Raw genomic sequence first — 20,337 nt, forward strand, 5'->3', positions numbered from 1 at the left:
AACACTTTTCCATCTATAACAGAGATATAGATAGTATGTGTGTGTGTGTGTGTGCATATGTGTGATTGAGGAAAGGAGTAAGTGTAAGTGTCTGTCCCCCTTAAATCTTTACCCTGTGGGATAATAAGCTGTTTTCACCTCTATTCTGGATGTCTCTTTGTGTGTCTTTGTGCCATTGATTATGCTGTGTCTCTTGCATCATACATTAACCTATCTCAGTTTCTGATTGGAATCAATTATTAATGTATCATTCTCCACATATTTTTCTTCCTCTCTTTGCATTCTCTGGCCCCTCAATCTCCTCTATTCCTTCCAATGTTTCGTTCTATATATGCTTCATATTTTCCCATGTGACTTCCCCTGTTTGCTATATTTTAAGAGGTTTTTTCCACATTGCTCTGACAGTTGCTGTCTTTCTCTCTGATGTTTGTCTCGCTGGATTTCCACTGCTGTCATGGCAGGAGAGAAGTAAAGGCGCCAGAGCTGACAGCAATACAGAGAAATGGCAGGCGCTGTGGTCGCAGGGTCCATAATAACCTGTGCCTCTCTCCATCAGATCCCTGCACTGGCATCCTGACCATGGGTAAGAGGAACAACAAAGTACAGGGTGGGCCATTTATATGGATACACCGTAATAAAATGGGAATGATTGGTGATATTAAAGTCCTGTTTGTGGCACATTAGTATATGTGAGGGGGCAAACTCCTCAAGATGGGTGGTGACTATGGTGGCCATGTAGAAGTCGGCCATCTTGGATACAACTTTTGTTTTTTCAATAGGAAGATGGGCCATGTGACACATCAAACTTATTGGTAATGTCACAAGAAAAACAATGGTGTGCTTGGTTTCAACGTAACTTTATTCTTTCATGAGTTATTTACAAGTTTCTGACCACTTATAAAATGTGTTCAATGTGCTGCCCATTGTGTTGGATTGTCAATGCAACCCTCTTCTCCCACTCTTCACACACTGATAGCAACACCGCAGGAGAAATGCCAGCACAGGCATCCAGTATCCGTAGTTTCAGGTGCTGCACATCTCGTATCTTCACACCATAGACAATTGCCTTCAGATGACCCCAAAGATAAAAGTCTAAGGGGGTCAGATTGTGAGACCTTGGGGGCCATTCAACTGGCCCACGACGACCAATCCACTTTCCAGGAAAGTGTTCATCTAGGAATGCTCGGACCTGGCACCCATAATGTGGTGGTGCACCATCTTGCTGGAAAAACTCAGGGAACGTGCCAGCTTCAGTGCATAAAGAGGGAAACACATCATCATGTAGCAATTTCAAATATTCAGTGGCCTTGAGGTTTCCATTGTTGAAGAATGGACCCACTATTGTTGTACCCCATATACCACACCAAACCACTTCTTGGAGGGATCCATCCAATGTGGGTTAGTGTCAGACCAATAGCGGTGGCTTTGTTTGTTAACTTCACCATTCACATAAGTTTGCCTCATCACTGAACAAAATCTTCTGCGTGAACTGAGGGTTCTGTTCCAATTTTTGTTTTGCCCATTCTGCAAATTCTGTGCGCCGATCTGGGTCATCCTCATTGAGATGCTGCAGTAGCTGGAGTTTGTAAGGGTGCCATTTGTGAGTAGCTAATATCCACCGAAGGGATGTTCGACTAATGCCACTCTCCAGGGACATGCGGCGAGTGCTACGCTGTGTTGCTGAATGAAGCTAGGACAGCCACTGATGTTTCTTCATTAGTAACAGTTTTCTTGCGTCCACATTTTGGCAAATCCAACACTGAACCAGTTTCACGAAACTTAGCAAGCAGTTTGCTAACTGTAGCATGGGAGATGGGTGGTCTTGTAGGGTGTCTTGCATTGAAATCTGCTGCAATGACCCGGTTACTGCGTTCACCAGATATCAACACAATTTCAATCCGCTCCATGGCCACCATGGTCACCACCCATCTTGAGGAGTTTGCCCCCTCACATATACTAATGTGCCACAAACAGGACTTTAATATCACCAACCATTCCCATGTTATTACTGTGTATCCATATAAATGGCCCACCCTGTAGACTTAAATTGCTAAAAGTGAAATATGGTCTTTTTAAATTGTTTGTTGTCTGTAGCAAAAGAAGGGAACACCAGACGTCAACTTATTGGCTTCCTTTTTTTCTCAGTCATTTGCCACCAGCGCTTAGGTGCAGTATTTGTAACTTAATAATAATGATAACAATTTCTTATAGAACAAAATCAACAAAGTATTAGGTGATCTTTCAGTGTCAGCTGAAAGATCCGAACAATCTCTTGGACATTTATGTTTCCATAAATGACCAAGAGATGTGGGAATGTAACACAATGTAACCATATTGAAAAAAGGAGACAAAGAGGCAAAATTGGCAACAAAATAAATTATTTTATTAATAATTAAACTAAAAGAGACAGACAAGCTTCTTGCACCATCAAAGGAAAGAAAAAATTACAAAACCCAGATGTTGGTAACTAATTAAAGAAGTAAAAAAAAAGGTTAAATGACCAATAACTCTCCTCTTCACAGAACAGAAGCAAGCAGCAGTAATACACAGCTCACAAGCTGCAAAACAAAAAGGCAGACTGTCACTAGAGCTCTCCTCTCTAGTGCCAGCCTTAAGCACTCTGGCCTAATTGCCAAGTAGAATCAGCTACACTCAAGGATGGCACCTAAGGCTGGACAGCAAGGCCCACCCACTGGGGCAATATTACAGCAGGTCCTGCTGGGGTTATAACAATATTGCTCTCATTTATTCTGGTTATGTCTATCAACACAAGGCCAATTTGGTTTTACTTAAAACTGAAACTTGTCATGTATTTGTGGAATTGCTTAAAAAATCAAAAGAACAAAAACCTATAAACTATGTAGTTCCTCAAACAACATGAAATAGTTTCTTTTCTGTCTCTTGGGATCTAGAGAAAGCTTACAATAGGGTGCCACAGAGAGGAACTGTGGTAGGCTACTGCATAAGGAAGTCAGGAGTGACAGAGACGTTTGTGAGGGTGGTGCCAGGAATGTATGAGAACAGCAGGACGGTGGTAAGATGTGCGGTAAGAGTGACAGTTTAGTTCAAGAAGAGTGTGAGATTAGATCAGGGATCAGCTCTGAACCCTTCTTGTTTGCAGTGGTGATGGACAGGATGACAGATGACTACTGGCAGGAGTTTCCATGTGCTATAATGTTTGTAGATGACATTGTGATCTTTATTGAGATTAGGGAGAAGGTAGAAAAGGACCTGAAGAGATGGAGGTATGAACTGGAAAGTCAGATGAGAGTGTGAATGAGAAGAAAATGTGACAATACAAGGAGTAGAAGTATTGAAGGTGGATGAGTTTAAATACCTGTGGTCAGAATACACAAGAGGGCAGGCTGGGTGGATGGAGATGTGACAGAACGATAGCAGTAAGAGTGGAAGGCAAAGTTAGGTAGTTAGACCTGCCATGATGTATGGTTTGGAAAAGGTGACACTAACAAAAACACAGGTGTCAGAACCGCAGATGGCAGAGCTGAAGATGCTAAGATTTTCAAAATGAATATATCAGAGGGTCAGATCAGGTTGAGTGGTTTGGAAACATGGCAAAGATAGTTTGAACATGTACACAGAGGAACAGTAGACACTTTGGATATGGAGCTGCCCGGGAGAAGGAAAAGAGAGAAGACTCGTGGATATAGTCAAGGAGGAGATGCAGAGGGTTGGTGTTACAGAAGTGGATGCGAGGGAGATGAAGACAAATGATCCGCTGTGACGACCACTAATGGGAGCAGCCCCAAAAAGAAGATAATTTGCTACAGATTATTTTCTAATAAACTTGCACAGTAGTTGGAATTTCAGTATTATGACTGATTCAATATAAAGATTTTTCATCACAATACCAAAACACAGAGTGATGTGTTTTAATACTTTTTCGGGGCGGAGGATGGAATATATTGGCAAACGCTGCAAACGGGGTTTAACTGTAACACATTTGTCATCAGGCTGAATTTATGCATATTCACAGGATTTGGAAAAAACAACATCTTGGAAAATATTGTTGTTTTTTTCTTTAATATCTGCTACATGCTGTAAATACATCAAGGTTATCTTGAAATCTGCTAACTCTGCCAGAGTACAGTAATTTAGCAACAGTATAAATGTTATAGTTTTTACAAAAGTTTAACAATAAAGAGGTGCACTTTGTATCGTTTGTACCTGAGGTACATTGTGCTCTGTGTTGTAGAAAAGTATTATCCTCATTACTGCTGTTTGTGTTATGCATAATAAGTGCAGACAGTGAGTATTCCCTCAAGTTTTCACCGACCATGATACTATTAACAAATTCTAGAGGTAAACGCTTTAGGTTTGCCCTCATTTGTTTCTTATTCACTATTATTGATAGACTAAACTTGTGATTCTGAAATGACAGAATGAGATTTAAAATCAGTTTTCAATACTCTGTTTTCAGATACAGTATTTTCAATGTCAGGGGTGTATTATGCCTTCTTTCAAATGTTCTTGCATCCTGAATGCTTCATCCTTTTGAATTTCAATTCAATTTTATATAATTCAATTTTATTTATGAGGTGAGAAATTTACAACAACCTTGCCTCAAGGTGCTTTATTTTTGCTTTGACAAGATGTCTTTGTCCTATAGGAATGAAAGGCTTGAACACAGAAAGAATGTTGAATTCTCTATTCTAACCCAATTTTATAGTACAAACAGACCATCCAAATCTGTTTTGATAAATATGTTACTGCATGTAGCTATGCACTTACTCAAAAACCAATCTGATGATTTAGCACTGTGTTTTTCCAGGTGTCAACATGGAAGATGGAGAGAACTGGTGTTCTCAGATCAATAGGCTGCAGCAACTTTTGGATAAACTGGAGTGTCAGGTAGGAGAACTTTCCTTATGTAGGCTATATTTTAGAGTGGACAGCAAAACACTTTTCAAACTTTGAAGTATGTTATTTGCTCCCACAGTGACTAGTTCTAGTTCTTTGCTAAAATCTCAGTAACAAACTTGAGTTTCTACAATTCTGTGCAATGGATCTTTTGAGCATTTTAATGATTTTCTGCCCTCATGGTTTTCTGCCCTTAAACTATAAGTCTGTATAGCCACAGTCATGTCATTTACTTGTTTAATAACTGTTATTTTAAATCCTCAAATTTGCATTTTCCATTTTAATGAGCTGGATGTGATCACATGGTCAATAAGACTGTAAGGTAACTTGGTTTGCAAGAAAACATTTTAGGAATTCTGTTCATAAAAATGTCTGCACAGCTAACAATAGTTTTATCAGGTTTGATTAAAGCACCACCAGCAACACAGTACAGAGGTCCATTTCAGGAAGTCAGAGAGACCCTGACAACCGCCAGTCACACAAGAAGAACATGTATTCCTTGACCAGTTAGCAAAAGCCTCTTAGTAATTGCTTCATTGCTGCAGTTACTTGTAATTACCATGAAAGATGCCAATTTGGCTGCAAGCACTCACCAACTTCTCTCCGAGTGGGAGTGGAACTGTTAAAGTGTGACTCAAACCAGAAATGAAGACAGTTTGCCTTTAAAGAACAGTTGCACCTTTTGAAATGTGGTTGGCTACAACTCTGTGATCTAAGGAGATCCCAGATATAGAACTGGAAAAAGCTTCTCACATGAGAGGCGAAACGTCTTTGTGAAACTTCCAAATCCAATCGCTTTCCTTTCCAAGCTCTTTAGATTACCATGACCTGGATGACTGAGGACCTACACATACCTACAGCTGTGTGCCACAGCTTTTATTTTGAAGGTGAACCTTCTCTGTTTCCGGTCTGCATCACAATTTGCTAGTTTTGCTAATTAGTTAACATGTAAACTACAGATGACCGTGGCAAACTGTAGTCACAAGGAAGTTTTTGGTGCAGCACCTTATATATCACCTAGCAACAGCCACCAACCTCCAGAAACCATTCACCAACTGGTCAATTTTCCCTTGAGGCCAGTGGTTGTATCGAGTCTATTATAAATTTCTCTCAAGCAGTCATAGCTAACATGGTGGACAATATGCAAATAATGGCACACAAGAAAGTGAATATATCATACATAAAAATATACCGGTGCTATTGTTTCCCTAGATTTAATAAAGACCAAGGAACGAGACTGTAAGGTACACAGTGATCTGTACTGGACAACAAAATTGAAGAGAAAAACAAAGAACTGTGATACACAGAGTCTAAACAGTGAAGTGTAGGAGACAGGCAGCATGCATGTAGATAATACCACCATAATAAGTCTTTTACTGTCCAAATAATCTCTATAGTTATTTATATTCATTACAAAGTCTTTTAACTTGGACAGCAGCTTATAATTGTTTTAAAAATTACTGTACAAAACAATAACACTTTGTTAGTTATGACAATATATTGATTCTCTGAAGGTTAAACAAATAAGACTAAAACGCCTTCATACTGTGCTATGCTGGTCTTGGTGTTCACCGACAGAAGAAATGAATGCATAACCTTCCTGTGAATACAAATATGGAGCAATCATCAGCACTGAATCCATTAACTTTGTTGAACCGGTAATGGAATTAACCAAGAAATAAAATAATATATCAGACAATAAAGCCCTTCCCACTCCTTTTTTTCTGAACATGTTTTATACTAAACAACCGGTGATGAATTATGCAGAGAATGTACAAAATAGAAATCCCTAATGCATTCCTTTTTCAAACATAATTTTGCTTCGAGCCACAGAATATTAGCCCTTATAATGAGAAATAAAACGGCTCTTTAGATTTGTGGTTGTCTCTGTAGCATCATCTATAAAATACTCACAGGACTTTAAAGCCAACATGAAAAACATTATCCAGCCAATGACGTGGAGATCCAGCTTTTTAAAATAAAACCACTCAAATAGATCCTCTAGAAAAGAGTAGAATTCTTGAAGCACAATTCATTGAACAGAATCATATGAACAGCAAAACAGTACATCACAGTATACAGAACAGAACACATAGCAAAGCAAGTAAAGAAAACCACAGAGTACAAAGACACAGACAGAATAAGGTGGAGGGAGGCATATCTGACCCTTCTTTTATAGGTGACCATAACCCCTCCTCCTGTTGCTGGGTAACTTTTCACTTATTTGGTTTTAAGTTTAAACTATTTGTATTTTCCCAATTTTACAAATATCAATTTAATATGTTTGTCAGTGTTTTTCAACAATCCATATATGTCGATCTTACATATATTTGTTCTCTTTTTGATCGTCAGGACTTGTCTTACATAACTTTCTGGGTTTTCTTCCCAGACCTTTATCATCTATCATTTCAATTAGTCCTTTTGACAGTTTTATGGCCAAAGTGAATTCCAAAAACAACACGTCGAGTGCCAGGTTCAAGGCAGCTGTACACGGTATAGGTATATAGTAGGGGTGCAACAATACTCGTATCGATATTGAACCGTTCGATACAGTGCTTTCGGTTCGGTACGCATATGTATCGAACAATACAAAATTTGTAATTTATTTTATCAACTTTCCTTCTGACTATGCTGTCTGTGTTGAGCGCTCAGTGAATCTGCGTTCGACTACTCCGCCTAGGTTGCACTGTCGAGCGCAGATCCACTGAGCGTTCAACACAGACAGCATTGCCAGAAGGAAGAGCGCAGGGCAAGCTAGCGAGACAGAAGTTAAGCTCTCCTTGCAACATGGCAAATTGAACCTCCCCCACCCTCATTCAGATCTGGCGTTTGGAATTATTTTGGTTTTCATGTGACGTATGACCCTGAAGGTAAGCGCGTCATGGACTAAAGTAAAACAGTATGTTGGATGTGCCACGCAATGCTCAATTACATGGGTGGGAACTAGTGTGTTAGCGCAGTTAGCTCGTTAACGTGTTGGCCGTCTAGCCCGTCTAGCCCCACGCACGGGCGATCAAGGGTAGCTCGTTAACGGAGATTTGCCGTGTTGTGGCGTTAACATCATTTCAACGAGATTAACGCTGACAGCACTAGTGGGAACACAACGAATATGACTGCACATTTACGCCGACATCATCCTAGTGCAAAGACAAGTGGAAGCAGACAAAAACAACAACAAGCATGCTACAAACTTTACCCGAGTCATTTAGACAGCCGTTAGCACATGATTCTCCTTATGGGGACCTGATATGTTTAATATTGTGGCGAGCTCAGACAAGGAGGAGACGGAGGTGTCGTTTGGTCTTGCTTCCCGTGAGCTAGCCAGGGAGCACAGCCGTTTATTGACATCTGCAGAAGAACACTGCCGCTAGCTAACTGCTCAGCGCGGCAACCGCACAGCAACAACAACAACAACACACAGGGCGCCCTCTGACCCCAGAAGGACACACCGTCGCAGCGAGAGGGCGTCACCCGTCACTATGGCAAGCATAAACAAAACATAACTGTACAAACAGAACCCCGAACAGCCCTGACCCGCTACATAGCCCCCACCTAAGGGGTCAGTCGTCCCCGACGACCCCATTACCCCACACAAATGCCCAGGTGCCTTCTTTTGGCGCAGCGCGGCAACCGCACAGCAACAACAACAACACACAAGGCGCCCATGTGGAAATGTACATACAATCAATATCAGACTCCACCAACAAAAAGGCTCTCAAAACAATATATGTATGTGAAATTTTGTGTGTATTCCTATAATTGTTACCTTTTTCTTTTACCCTTGGCTTTTTGTGTTCATGTTCTGTTGTTTTGTATACTTCATCTGTTCGTATGTTGTATACTCATTGTTTGTTAAATAAAGTTTAAAAAAAAACAACACACAGGGCGCCCTCTGACCCCGGAAGGACACACCGTCGCAGCGAGAGGGCGTCACCCGTCACTATGGCAACATAAACAAAACATAACTGTACAAACAGAACCCCGAACAGCCCTGACCCGCTACAATATGCTGCTGAGAATATAGCCCAGAAGAAGTGTGTAGTATTGCTTTTATTTTGGAAAGAGCCATTTCTCTGTATTAAACTCTCTTTTCCAAAGATGAGTGATTCCTCAATCAGATATTAATTTTTTTAATTACTTTTGTTTCAGCAACATTAAATTTAAAAACTGTACTTTTGAGTTAAAATATATATTTATAAGTTTAATAAATGACAAATTAAAAAGGCATGAACATTTTTTTTGTATTGAAAAAATATCGAACCGTGACACCAAAGTATCGAACCGAACCGAACCGTGAATTTTGTGTATCGTTGCACCCCTAGTATATGGGTATATACAAGTATAAATGATTTCAGATTATACATATCATCAAAGAAATCCACAACAACTAGACCATTTAATATTGTTTTTTTTATCAGTATACAACCAGGTGCAAAAAAACAGTCCAAACATGGAGTATATTTTCAATCAGAAATGTTTCATCTCTGAATTGTTGATTATGATGTTTATTGTACATTTTTATATATTCATTGTGTGTGTGATCAAAAAGAAAATGGTTAGACTCGCAAGATAAAATACTGCTTTTCTAAATGGAATTCTACAATCTTTGTCTGTCAAACACAAAGTCACATCGCTCTCATCATGTGACCCATTCTCACTACATCATCCCAAACCCTTTTTCACGCTCTACTGCCTCATCTTATGCTCCATCTCCTTTCTTCTGTCTGTTCTTTTGTTTATTAACTCCTGCTTTTCACAGTTTCTAATGTTCATCCTTTCACTTGGACCATTTTTCTCTCCTCAGTTTTGTCAACTCAGAGAGACTCAGAGAGCAATATCAAAGCAATTCATAACCTGCAGGATGTACTGAGTGCAATATCCATCCCCACACCTCAGTGCTGCCAGCATCACACACTTCTTCTGTCCATCTCCCTCATATTCACTGCTCTCTCAAATGCAGCAGAATGAGTTTGTGCTTCAAAGCTTATGTTTTATGTGTTCGTAAATGTGCACACACAAGAACCGTAACCTTTATCACAGAGAGCTTGTTGTTCTTTTTCATTTATTATATTTTATTATCAATAACATAATACTCTCATAGACTACATTCATCACTAGGATATGGTTCCAAAAATTGAAAGTGATAGATTTTCTATTCTCTACTTGTTACCTTTATTACCCTGTTTTGGACAAGTAGCTGTTGTGAAAGATTGTGACAAATTACATAAAACCAAAGAAAAATCAGATCGTGCACTGTGGAAAAAAAATAAATGTATCCTATTTATCAGTTCTTAGACACCTGTGCAAATAAATGTGTAAATTAGGTTATTCGGTGTGTTTTTGTTCATTTTATAACTTCTGCATTGTTATATAATTAAAAACTATAACAGTATAATTAAAAATGCCAAAGTAACCTTTAGGAATTTATTGTAAATGCAATATGGGAGTTTAGCTTTGTTTCAAGTATCACTCTGATTTTTTTTTTTAAGTTAAACTGATCTTTGATACTGAGAGACATTAACTTCTTCTCTTATCTGTTACCTTCTTCTTTCAGAGTCCCAAGTTGGAGCCACTTAAGGAGGACACACTGGCCAGTACATACAAGTCTGTAAGTCAGCACTGAAGCAGAATTTTTGTATTTTTCTTGTGACCTTCTTATAGGCTGGCACAGGACTTCAAGGTGAAGTTTCACGTTTTTGTCACTAAAAAAACACACAAACAATAAAAAAAACAGTTTGCATACTGTTTATGGCCACAAATTCTGAAATATGATATTTTTGTGGCTGAAGCCACTGCAGCTTTACAGGATGACTCTGTCTATACTTACAGTATCTTGATTGACCTTTGCTCATTAAAACAGCTCTAGTTGAATAGCAAATATTTTTTCTCATATGTGCATTACTCAACATAAACACAATACATGGATATACAGAATTGGATCATGTTCTTGTTTTTTTTTTCTCTATCTCATCTCATCAAGTTTATAACACTACAATAATTGCTACCAGTCATTCAAATTAATCGTGTATTTTGTTTTGTGTATTTGATAAAATGTTATACAGGAAAAAATTTTAAAAGGCAAGTTGTGATGCTTTGTTTTCTCAACACTTTCTCATTGAATCAAGAATAAGAGAGAGTCATTTCTAAATTGTCTGATTTGAAAAGGTAACATCTGAACAACATCTGTTGTAAGATGTATAATTGGCAGATTGTCTCCTTTTTGACTTCTTTTAGTGTTGGAGTTTAGATCTTCTGCTTGTAACAAGTTCAAAGAGTCTTAGTCATTAGTCCTAAATCACAAAAGTTTGTCACCCATGTTTTGTAAAACAGATTTTTTTTAGTGTGTTAACTCTTAGAGCTGAATATAATTTTTCACCTGACAATGTAGAGCATTTTTTGCTCTCTGGAACGATGAAAAAATGCAGTAATCGCATTTGGTAGAAAATAATACAGTGAAATTACTTTACAAGGATTCTGTATGCGTCATCCGCTTTTAAATATTACGAGCACTGTAACTTATATAATAGGCAATACCATCCACCTCCATCTGACTCGGGTAGTGACAAAAAAAAACTCCATTGACTGGATGCACATTACATTTCAAATCAAGATATGTCTCAGTGTACATTCATACATTTTATTGAGCTGTAGGATGGACTCACCGTAACTTCAAATTGCTGGGAGAGAAAAGTGGAGAGGATGTTGATTCAGTGCACTGGCAGACCAAATGGTAAACATGGCCTGAGTTCAAGCCCAGAATGATTTGCTGCCATTTGCAGGATTGTTCCCAGGTACATCAATCTCTAAGGAACAAAAATGATTTTTTGTCTTTTTTCTCCTTTCTTATTGAAAGTCGATAGACTGCCATGGAAAGCATTTAAGAAACTTGAGATATGTTTTCAGAATAAAAAGCCTTCAGCTATTGTCGTCAGTATATAAAGAAAGTGGCAAAGTACTGAGAAAATCAAAACTGAGGAGTCATGGCAACATAGGTATTGTAGCCCAGCTCTAGTATCAGTATTCTGTAATCACTTTCTGGTATTTTAAATTGTGAAATGTCTATGAATTTCATTAAAACCAGGATTTCGGTAACATTCACAATCACAACCAAATCTACTGAAGTGAGAGTAATGCTAAGTGAAATAACACTTATCTATTTGAATTTATTTGTCATCTGGTGTGATGGATGGTGATATCAGTACATATTTGCTCTGAAAGTATCCATCTTGATGCCATCTATCCTCATGCCTGAATTGACTTTTAATTTTTGTAACCAAATGTATCACATACTGCATAATCTAAACCCCATATCCAAATGCTAACCTACCCTTAACCTAATATAAACGTCTCCTCTAACAATCTATTGTGAACCCCAACACTAAGTCCTCAGCAAAGAGCTGACCACTTTAAACAAATGTCATCATCCTAAACGTGCAAATCTCAAAAAGGTCCTCACAAAGACAGACATACAAGGGCACAAACACACAGAGTGAGATCTTTGGTCATTTAATCTCTTTTTTTTATCCCTTTCTCTGTCTGATGTCTTATTGCCAACAGAATATCCTGCTGGTTCAGAGGCAGATGTCAGTGACTGATGTCAATCTGGACAATTTCCAGAAAGTTCTAAAGAGCTACATTGACGCCACCTCAGCTCACTCTGACAACCTGCAGTGAGTGTCTTGCTAGTTTCCAGGAAAAGCAATGCATGTTTGAATCAAAGCATGGGACTCTGCTGCTGTGAAAACTCCTCGAGTACTGAGCAATTGCCAGTATACGTGGTCCATAACTGTGAGCAGCATAATACAAATTACATCTAAAGTAATAACGATTTACTGGTTCAAAAAGTGACTATATCGCTCACATAACTAAAACAACACTTTGGAACTTGGTTTTGATGTTGTGCTTTTGTCTTGCCTAATTTTAATGACATCCCTCAAAAGATTCAAAGTTTTCATGTACTTTATCCCTGCTGAGTGCAAACTCTGTTTCACTTTGTATCCTCTTCTTGCCCCACTCTACTTTTCTTCTCGATCTTGCTGTCAGTGTGTCCGTTCAGAAGCTCCCAGGAAAGTCGTGTTACATAATGCATGAGTTCTGGCAAGACCGCCTCTCCTGGATGAGGTCAGTATGGTGTGTTTGTGTGTGCATGCGTGTGCGTTTGTGTGTTAGATATTGGCAGACGGTTTGGCACTCTTAACTTTTTGATGGAAATGTTCCCCACCACTGAAGATGAGCAGATGGCCGAGCTCTCAGTTCGCATACTCAAACACAGACGCACAGACGCACTAAAACATACACACACACAAGAAAGCAGCTTAAATGCTTTAAAGGGTATCTGTGCTGCACACATATCAATGAATATATTAATTTATCAGTTGGAACATTGCAAGAAAAAAATCCAAAAGACTTTTGGTAATAAGGGATTTTTTTCTGAGCACATATAACTTTGTACGTGCTCATATTTATTCAGTTTTTGAAACCTTTAAAACATGATGTCGCAGAGAAAATCAATAAACTGTTGTTTTATTTGCTGCTAATATGTACATGATGTACAAGATTTTTTTTTTTTAATTATATTTTAAATAATATCAAGTCTGCTACGATGTATTTCAACAAAATCAACAGCTGATTGACACACAGGTCTGTTTTGTTCTGTTGTTGTCTGTGTCCACAGCTATCTTCAGTCTAACAGCAGTAAAGACTTCCAACGCTGCATTATTGATATGTTGGAGGATGCTGAAGTAGTATCCACTATGTTGCTCCCAGGTTTGTATATGTGTGACTGGGAGAGCAGGATTTGTAGTGTATGTGAAACTAAAATGATACTATTCTAGAAAACCTGCAATCTCTGCTTAATGTGCAATCAGTGCATGAAAAATGTGGCCAAACCTCCAAAATTGTGAAAATATTTGTATGAAAGCCACATATATTTATGCTGTCAGTTTAAATCTGATTTATATGTGTGCTTGTCCCTAGAAAAATACCCTGAAGATATTTATAGTCTACATACATCAAGATATGTTTGAGCTGCTTGATGATGATGTCCATTTATGACTCATAAGTCCATTTTTGGCATCGAAGCAGATGCATTTTAGACTTTTTCCAACTGAGAGAGTGCTAGCTGCTCTTGCTTTTCTTTATATCCATTTGCTCACTGGTTCTATGATCTGTCATTCTTCTGATGATTTCATGGCAGTTGTTTGGCCAGGTTACTCAAACAGTTTCCCTATTTCCCCTTTTTTTTAGTGATTTCTTTAGAAAAATAACCTGCCTGGATATGAGAAATGTAAATCATATATTGTGCTCCTAGTATCGCTGAATTTATTTGCATATAGCGACCAATTACAAGTAATTGTGGCGACTAACTGGTTGCTTGGACATTGATTGTGCAACACCATTGATCACTAGGACACAATTTTCAGGGAGGCAGGACCTGATGGGAGTCTTTAAACAGCTGCAGGCCAGCTTGGACAGACTGCTATCACTTTCAGAGAGATTGGCTTAGAAATAATTTACAATTGCCTCCAGAGTGCACGCTGCAGGCAATCTGTGTTAGTCTGCACCAACAACACACCTAGGATGAGTCTCTTTGCACTTGGGGACTCATCTCAACTGGTTGTATTCTTGTTATATTCATATATAAAAGCGAGGTTGCTGAGCTTCTATGTCAATTTGCAGTTCAGTTGTTGTCCTGCAGCAGCTATGTCAATGTTTGTGAAGGAGGTTATAGCTAGACTCTGAATCTAAATAGTTAATATTAATTGATGTTTAATGTGGATTTATGTGTATGTAGAAGGCAACAAATAAGCAGCAGACAGCAACATATATGTGATTTTTTTTTATTAACCATTTCAAAGGCCAGTGTGATTGGAGCTTAATAGTGTTTGGAGTAATGGAGCCTTTTCCCTCAAAACTCAAATAGTTGCTACTGGTGTTGTGTTTATCAGAAGTGAACCTACATTTTATTTATGATTTTCACTGTGCTAGCGCTACTGTTGTGCGCAAACAGACGATACTAACTAATAAAAATATTTTTTCGAGGTGCACATACTAGATAACTATTCACCCCTGTATCTGGTATCCCTGTAACTAGTACTGTGGTCATTTAACATTAGCTGAAAGTAAGTTTAGTTACTGTGTTAATCACTCTAAAGGTGTTTACTAAGTTAATACATTAGGTTTAGATGTGTTAAGGTGCACTAAAGTGTCAAACTATGCATATGTGAGCACATTCATAATTCCAGGCAATAATTCATTTACAGTGCAAAATAATGGATTGAATAATGGAAAATAATGGATTTCTCTAACTAGCCTAAAGGAGATACAAACACTAGATAACATGTTTGCAAGTCACAGAAATCAGGGTAAGGTAAGTGCGAGATATATATGGGTGACCGTGGTTCAGGGGGCTGGGAAGCTCATCTTGTAACTGAAAGATTGCTGGTTCGATCCCCAGCTCTGTGTTGTGTCTTTGGGCAAGACACTTCGGCTACCGGTGAAGTGCCGATGGCACGATATGGCAGCCTCACTTCTGTCAGTCTGCCCCAGGACAGCTGTGGCTACAACTGTAGCTTACCTCCACCAGTGTGTGAGAGTGAATAAATAGTGGAATTGTGAAGCGCTATATAAATGCAATCCATTATTATCATACGCCGGTTTTCTTTCAGACACATGCATAAATATTTTTTAAAAAGTCAATTATGAACAGAAGACCCCCATGAAAAGAATATCGAGGGAACAGTTTACCCTGCCCGGGATAGGGTTACCGGGGCCCCGCCCTGGAGCCAGGCCCGGGGAGGGTGCCCGAGGGCGAGCGTCTGGTGGCCGGGCCTTAGTCCATGGGGCCCGGCCGGGCACAGCCCGAAGAGGAGACATGGGCCCATCCTCCCGCAGGCCCACCACCCGCAGGAGGCGCCATAGGGGTCGGGTGCATTGTGAGCCGGGTGGCGGCCAGGAGCGGAGGCCCTGGCGGACCGACCCCCGGCTGCCAAGACTGGCAATAGGGACATGGAATGTCACCTCTCTGGTGGGGAAGGAGCCTGAGTTGGTGCGTGAGGTTGAGAGGTACCGGCTAGATATAGTTGGGCTCACCTCTACGCATTGTCTGGGCTCTGGAACCAGTCTCCTGGAGAGGGGCTGGACTCTGTCTCAGTCTGGAGTTGCCCCTGGTGAGAGGCGGCGGGCTGGGGTGGGTATTCTTATATCCCCTCGGCTTGCTGCCGGTACGTTGGGGTTTTTCCCGGTGGACGAGAGGGTTTGTTCCCTGCGCCTTAGGGTCGGGGAACGGGTCCTGACTGTCATCTGCGCTTATGCGCCGAGTGGCAGTTCGGAGTACCCAGCCTTCTTAGAGTCCCTGGGGGGGGTGCTGGAAGGTGCTCCACCTGGAGACTCTGTTGTCCTGCTGGGAGACTTCAATGCTCACGTGGGTAACGACAGCGAGACCTGGAGGGGCGTGATTGGGAGGAACGGCCTCCCTGATCTGAACCCGAGCGGTGCTTTGTTATTGGACTTCTGTGCTAATCACAGTTTGGCCATAACGAACACCCTGTTCGAACATAAGAGTGTCCATAAGTGCACGTGGCACCAGGATGCTCTAGGCCGTAGGTCGATGATCGATTTTGTAATCGTATCACCAGACCTGCGACCATATGTTCTGGACACTCGGGTAAAGAGAGGGGCTGAGCTGTCAACTGATCACCACCTGGTGGTGAGTTGGATCAGGTGGCGGGGGAGGACGCTGGACAGACTTGGTGCACCTAAACGCGTAGTGAGGGTGTGCTGGGAACGTCTAGCAGAGGCCCCAGTCCGCGAGATCTTCAACGCACACCTCCGGCAGAGCTTCAACAGCATTCCGAGGGAGACTGGGGACATTGAGTCCGAATGGACCATGTTCAGCGTCTCCATTGCCGAAGCTGCTGCATTGAGCTGCGGCCGCAAGGTGGTTGGTGCCTGCCGTGGTGGTAATCCCCGAACCAAATGGTGGACACCAGAGGTGAAGGGAGCCACCAGGCTGAAGAAGGAGGCCTATCGGGCTTGGTTAGCCTGTGGGACTCCGGAGGCAGCCGACAGGTATCGACAGGCCAAGCGGAATGCGGCTCGGGCAGTGGCTGAAGCAAAAACTCGGGTGTGGGAGGAGTTCGGAGAGGCCATGGAAAAAGACTTTCGGACTGCCTCGAAGAGATTCTGGCAAACCGTCAGGCGTCTCAGGAGGGGAAAGCGGTGCTCTACCTGCACTGTGTATAGTGCTGGCGGAGCGCTGTTGACGTCGACTGAGAAAATTGTCGGGCGGTGGAAGGAATACTTCGAGGACCTCCTTAATCCCACTGACACGTCTTCCGGGGAGGAAGCAGAGTCTGGGGATGAGGGGTGTGACCCACCAATTTCCGGGGGCGAGGTCACTGAGGCAGTTAAACAACTCCTTGGTGGCAGAGCCCCTGGTGTCGATGAGGTCCGCCCCGAGTTCCTGAAGGCTCTGGACGTTGTAGGGCTGTCTTGGTTGACACGTCTCTGCAATGTTGCGTGGAGATCAGGGGCAGTACCTGTGGACTGGCAGACCGGGGTGGTGGTCCCCATCTTCAAGAAGGGGGACCGGAGGGTGTGTTCCAACTACAGGGGGATCACACTCCTCAGCCTCCCCGGGAAAGTCTATGCCAGGGTGCTGGAGAGGAGGGTTCGTCCGCTAGTCGAACCTCGGATACAGGAGGAACAATGCGGTTTTCGTCCTGGTCGCGGAACACTGGACCAGCTCTTTGTCCTCTCGAGGATACTTGAGGGTGCATGGGAGTTTGCCCAACCAGTCTACATGTGTTTTGTGGACCTGGAGAAGGCATTCGACCGTGTCCCTCGGGGCGTCCTGTGGGAGGTGTTGCGCGAGTATGGGGTGTCTGGCCCATTGCTACGGGCCATTCAATCCCTATACAACCGTTGCAAGAGCTTGGTTCGCATTGCCGGCAATAAGTCGGACTCGTTCCCGGTGGGTGATGGGCTCCGCCAGGGCTGCCCTTTGTCTCCGGTTCTGTTCATAATTTTTATGGACAGGATTTCTAGGCGCAGCCAAGTGGCGGAGGGCTTTCGCTTTGGTGGCCTCAGAATCTCATCTCTGATTTTTGCGGATGATGTGGTTCTGTTGGCTTCATCGGGTGGGGGCCTCCAGCTCGCACTGGAGCGGTTCGCAGCCGAGTGTAACGCAGCGGGAATGAGGATCAGCACCTCCAAATCTGAGGCCATGGTTCTCAGCCGGAAAAGGGTGGAGTGCCCACTCCGGGTCGGGGATGAGTTCCTGCCCCAAGTGGAGGAGTTCAAGTATCTCGGGGTCTTGTTCGCGAGTGATGGGAGAAGGGAGCTGGAGATCGACAGACGGATTGGGGCTGCGGCTGCAGTAATGCGGACGCTGCACCGGTCAGTCGTGGTGAAGAGGGAGCTGAGTGTAAAAGCGAAGCTCTCAATTTACCGGTCGATCTACGTCCCTACCCTCACCTATGGCCACGAGCTGTGGGTAGTGACCGAAAGAACGAGATCGCGGATACAAGCGGCGGAAATGAGCTTCCTCCGAAGGGTGGCTGGCCTCTCCCTTAGAGATAGGGTGAGAAGTTCGGCCATCCGGGAGGGGCTTAGAGTAGAGCAGCTGCTGCTCCACATCGAAAGGAGCCAGCTGAGGTGGTTCGGGCATCTGGCAAGGATGCCCCCTGGGCGCCTCCTGGGCGAGGTGTTCCAGGCATGTCCCACCGGGAGGAGGCCCCGGGGCAGACCCAGGACACGCTGGAGAGATTATATCTCTCGGCTGGCCTGGGAACGCCTTGGTATTCCCCCGGACAAGCTGGAGGAGGTGGCTGGGGAGAGGGAGGTCTGGACCTCTTTGCTTAGGCTGCTACCCCCGCGACCCGACCTCGGATAAGCGGATGAAGATGGATGGATGGATGGAATTATGAACACATTTAGAAAAGCGATTTTCTGTGTGACGCACATATTTACTTTGTTCGTCATCACATCGCTGACTCCTCAACACATGGAAAAGTCCAGCAGAGGCTGCAGTGGGTCTCATCTCATTTCTCTCATCTTCACATTTGAATAACTAGCTACAGGAAACAAATAAAAATTCTTCAGAAGCCATCAAGCCAATGCTGTTAATATTTATTTTTGCCTCTTAGCTCCATTGCAGTGCTGATTTAACTGTGTGGGATGTATGGGTTGTGCTTGTTACTAGGTTACCGTACACAGTTGTTTACATCCACATCTCTGACTGGTATGTCACGTAAGCTTGCTGACTATTATAGGCATACGGTACTGATCAAATATCTTGAGCCACCCCTCATTTCTTTGAATTTTTCTAGGAAAAAGAAAAGTAGGTTCAGCGGTTTATTGAAATGTGCAAATGTACATGGAAATACCAAACATGAGGGAAAAACAGAGTGATTCTAACAAGCTTAAAAGTCAGTATTTGGTATAAAGTGTGTGAACTCTCTTAGGTAAGCTTTCTGGCAATGTCTTAAAGTAGTCTTCAGGAACAGTTCGCCAGACTTCTAGAAGGACATTCAAAGCTCTTTTTTGCATGTGGGCTGCCTTTTGTTCTGCTCTCTGTCAAGATGATTTCACGCTGCTTCAATAATGTTGAGGTCCAGGCTCTGGGGAGGTCTGTCAATGAGTCCTAGCGTTCCATTGTGTGTTTTTCAGGTATTATTTAATTGGATTGTCAGTAAGTTTATGATCACTGTCATGTTAAAAAATTTCTTAAGGACATGATGTTCAGTAACTGTTCATCTGCTGTAGATATTTTCTCTTTTTTTTTAGGCCTGCCACTTTTTCTTCTGCACACCATGTTGAGATATGCCAGCTTTTTGGCTAAAGCTCGTTGGGAATCTCCTATTGGTGCAAAAGTATTATTTTATGCCTCTCAAACTGTGTGATGATTTTTAGGTTAGTGTTAAGAAAAAAAACACTCCTCTGTAAATGGTAAAAGAACTGGACTGAAAATGAGTGAAAAAAGCAGCCAATGTCCAAAGAAAAACTTTCAACGACCTTCAGAGAGCCTGAAGAACTGTAGCTCAAGACCAGTTTTAAAATGACACTGCTCGGAAGCATGGGTTCGAATTTAAGGTTCACAACCGTAAAGAAACTGTTGTGGCCCCTGAGTCAGTTGTCATGGGGAAGGAGGTAGAGTACACATCTACAGGTTGTTAGGGCAACCTGGTGGGTAAGCATCACAGGGGGCTTAAGCTCCCCGTAGCTGGTGAATTTGAACCCAGGGCCTTCCTGCTTTGAGGTGACAGTACAAATATTGTGTTATGCCTTGAGGCTAGAGCAGAGGTTTGGAAACAGGTAAAATCCTTTACACTGAAAATGGTTCAGATGAAGAGAAGTAAGAGGCCATTGGGAAATGTGTCTTCACACGTTAGCAATAAGATTGTATTTAATACGTGTATAACTGCACTTTATTAAACTCTTTTACTTAACTTTTCTTTA

The 20,337-nt window shown here is 42.0% G+C and overlaps 1 protein-coding gene across 1 annotated transcript in view; it reads left to right on the top strand.

Annotated features, from left to right (window-relative positions):
* The window catches only part of necab3 (N-terminal EF-hand calcium binding protein 3), a 45,896-nt gene that overhangs the window by 23,903 nt on the left and 1,656 nt on the right, over nt 1-20,337 (top strand). The window contains exons 7-12 of the mRNA XM_085457611.1: nt 462-583; nt 4,790-4,869; nt 10,433-10,486; nt 12,436-12,548; nt 12,922-12,999; nt 13,553-13,644. Coding sequence (XP_085313737.1) covers nt 462-583; nt 4,790-4,869; nt 10,433-10,486; nt 12,436-12,548; nt 12,922-12,999; nt 13,553-13,644 — 539 coding nt within the window. The remainder of the gene's footprint in view (nt 1-461; nt 584-4,789; nt 4,870-10,432; nt 10,487-12,435; nt 12,549-12,921; nt 13,000-13,552; nt 13,645-20,337) is intronic.

Source organism: Copadichromis virginalis, linkage group LG5 (assembly GCF_057382275.1).
Source record: "Copadichromis virginalis isolate Kocher_CV1m ecotype Utaka linkage group LG5, C_Virginalis_male_GT1.1, whole genome shotgun sequence".
NCBI lineage: Eukaryota > Metazoa > Chordata > Actinopteri > Cichliformes > Cichlidae > Copadichromis > Copadichromis virginalis.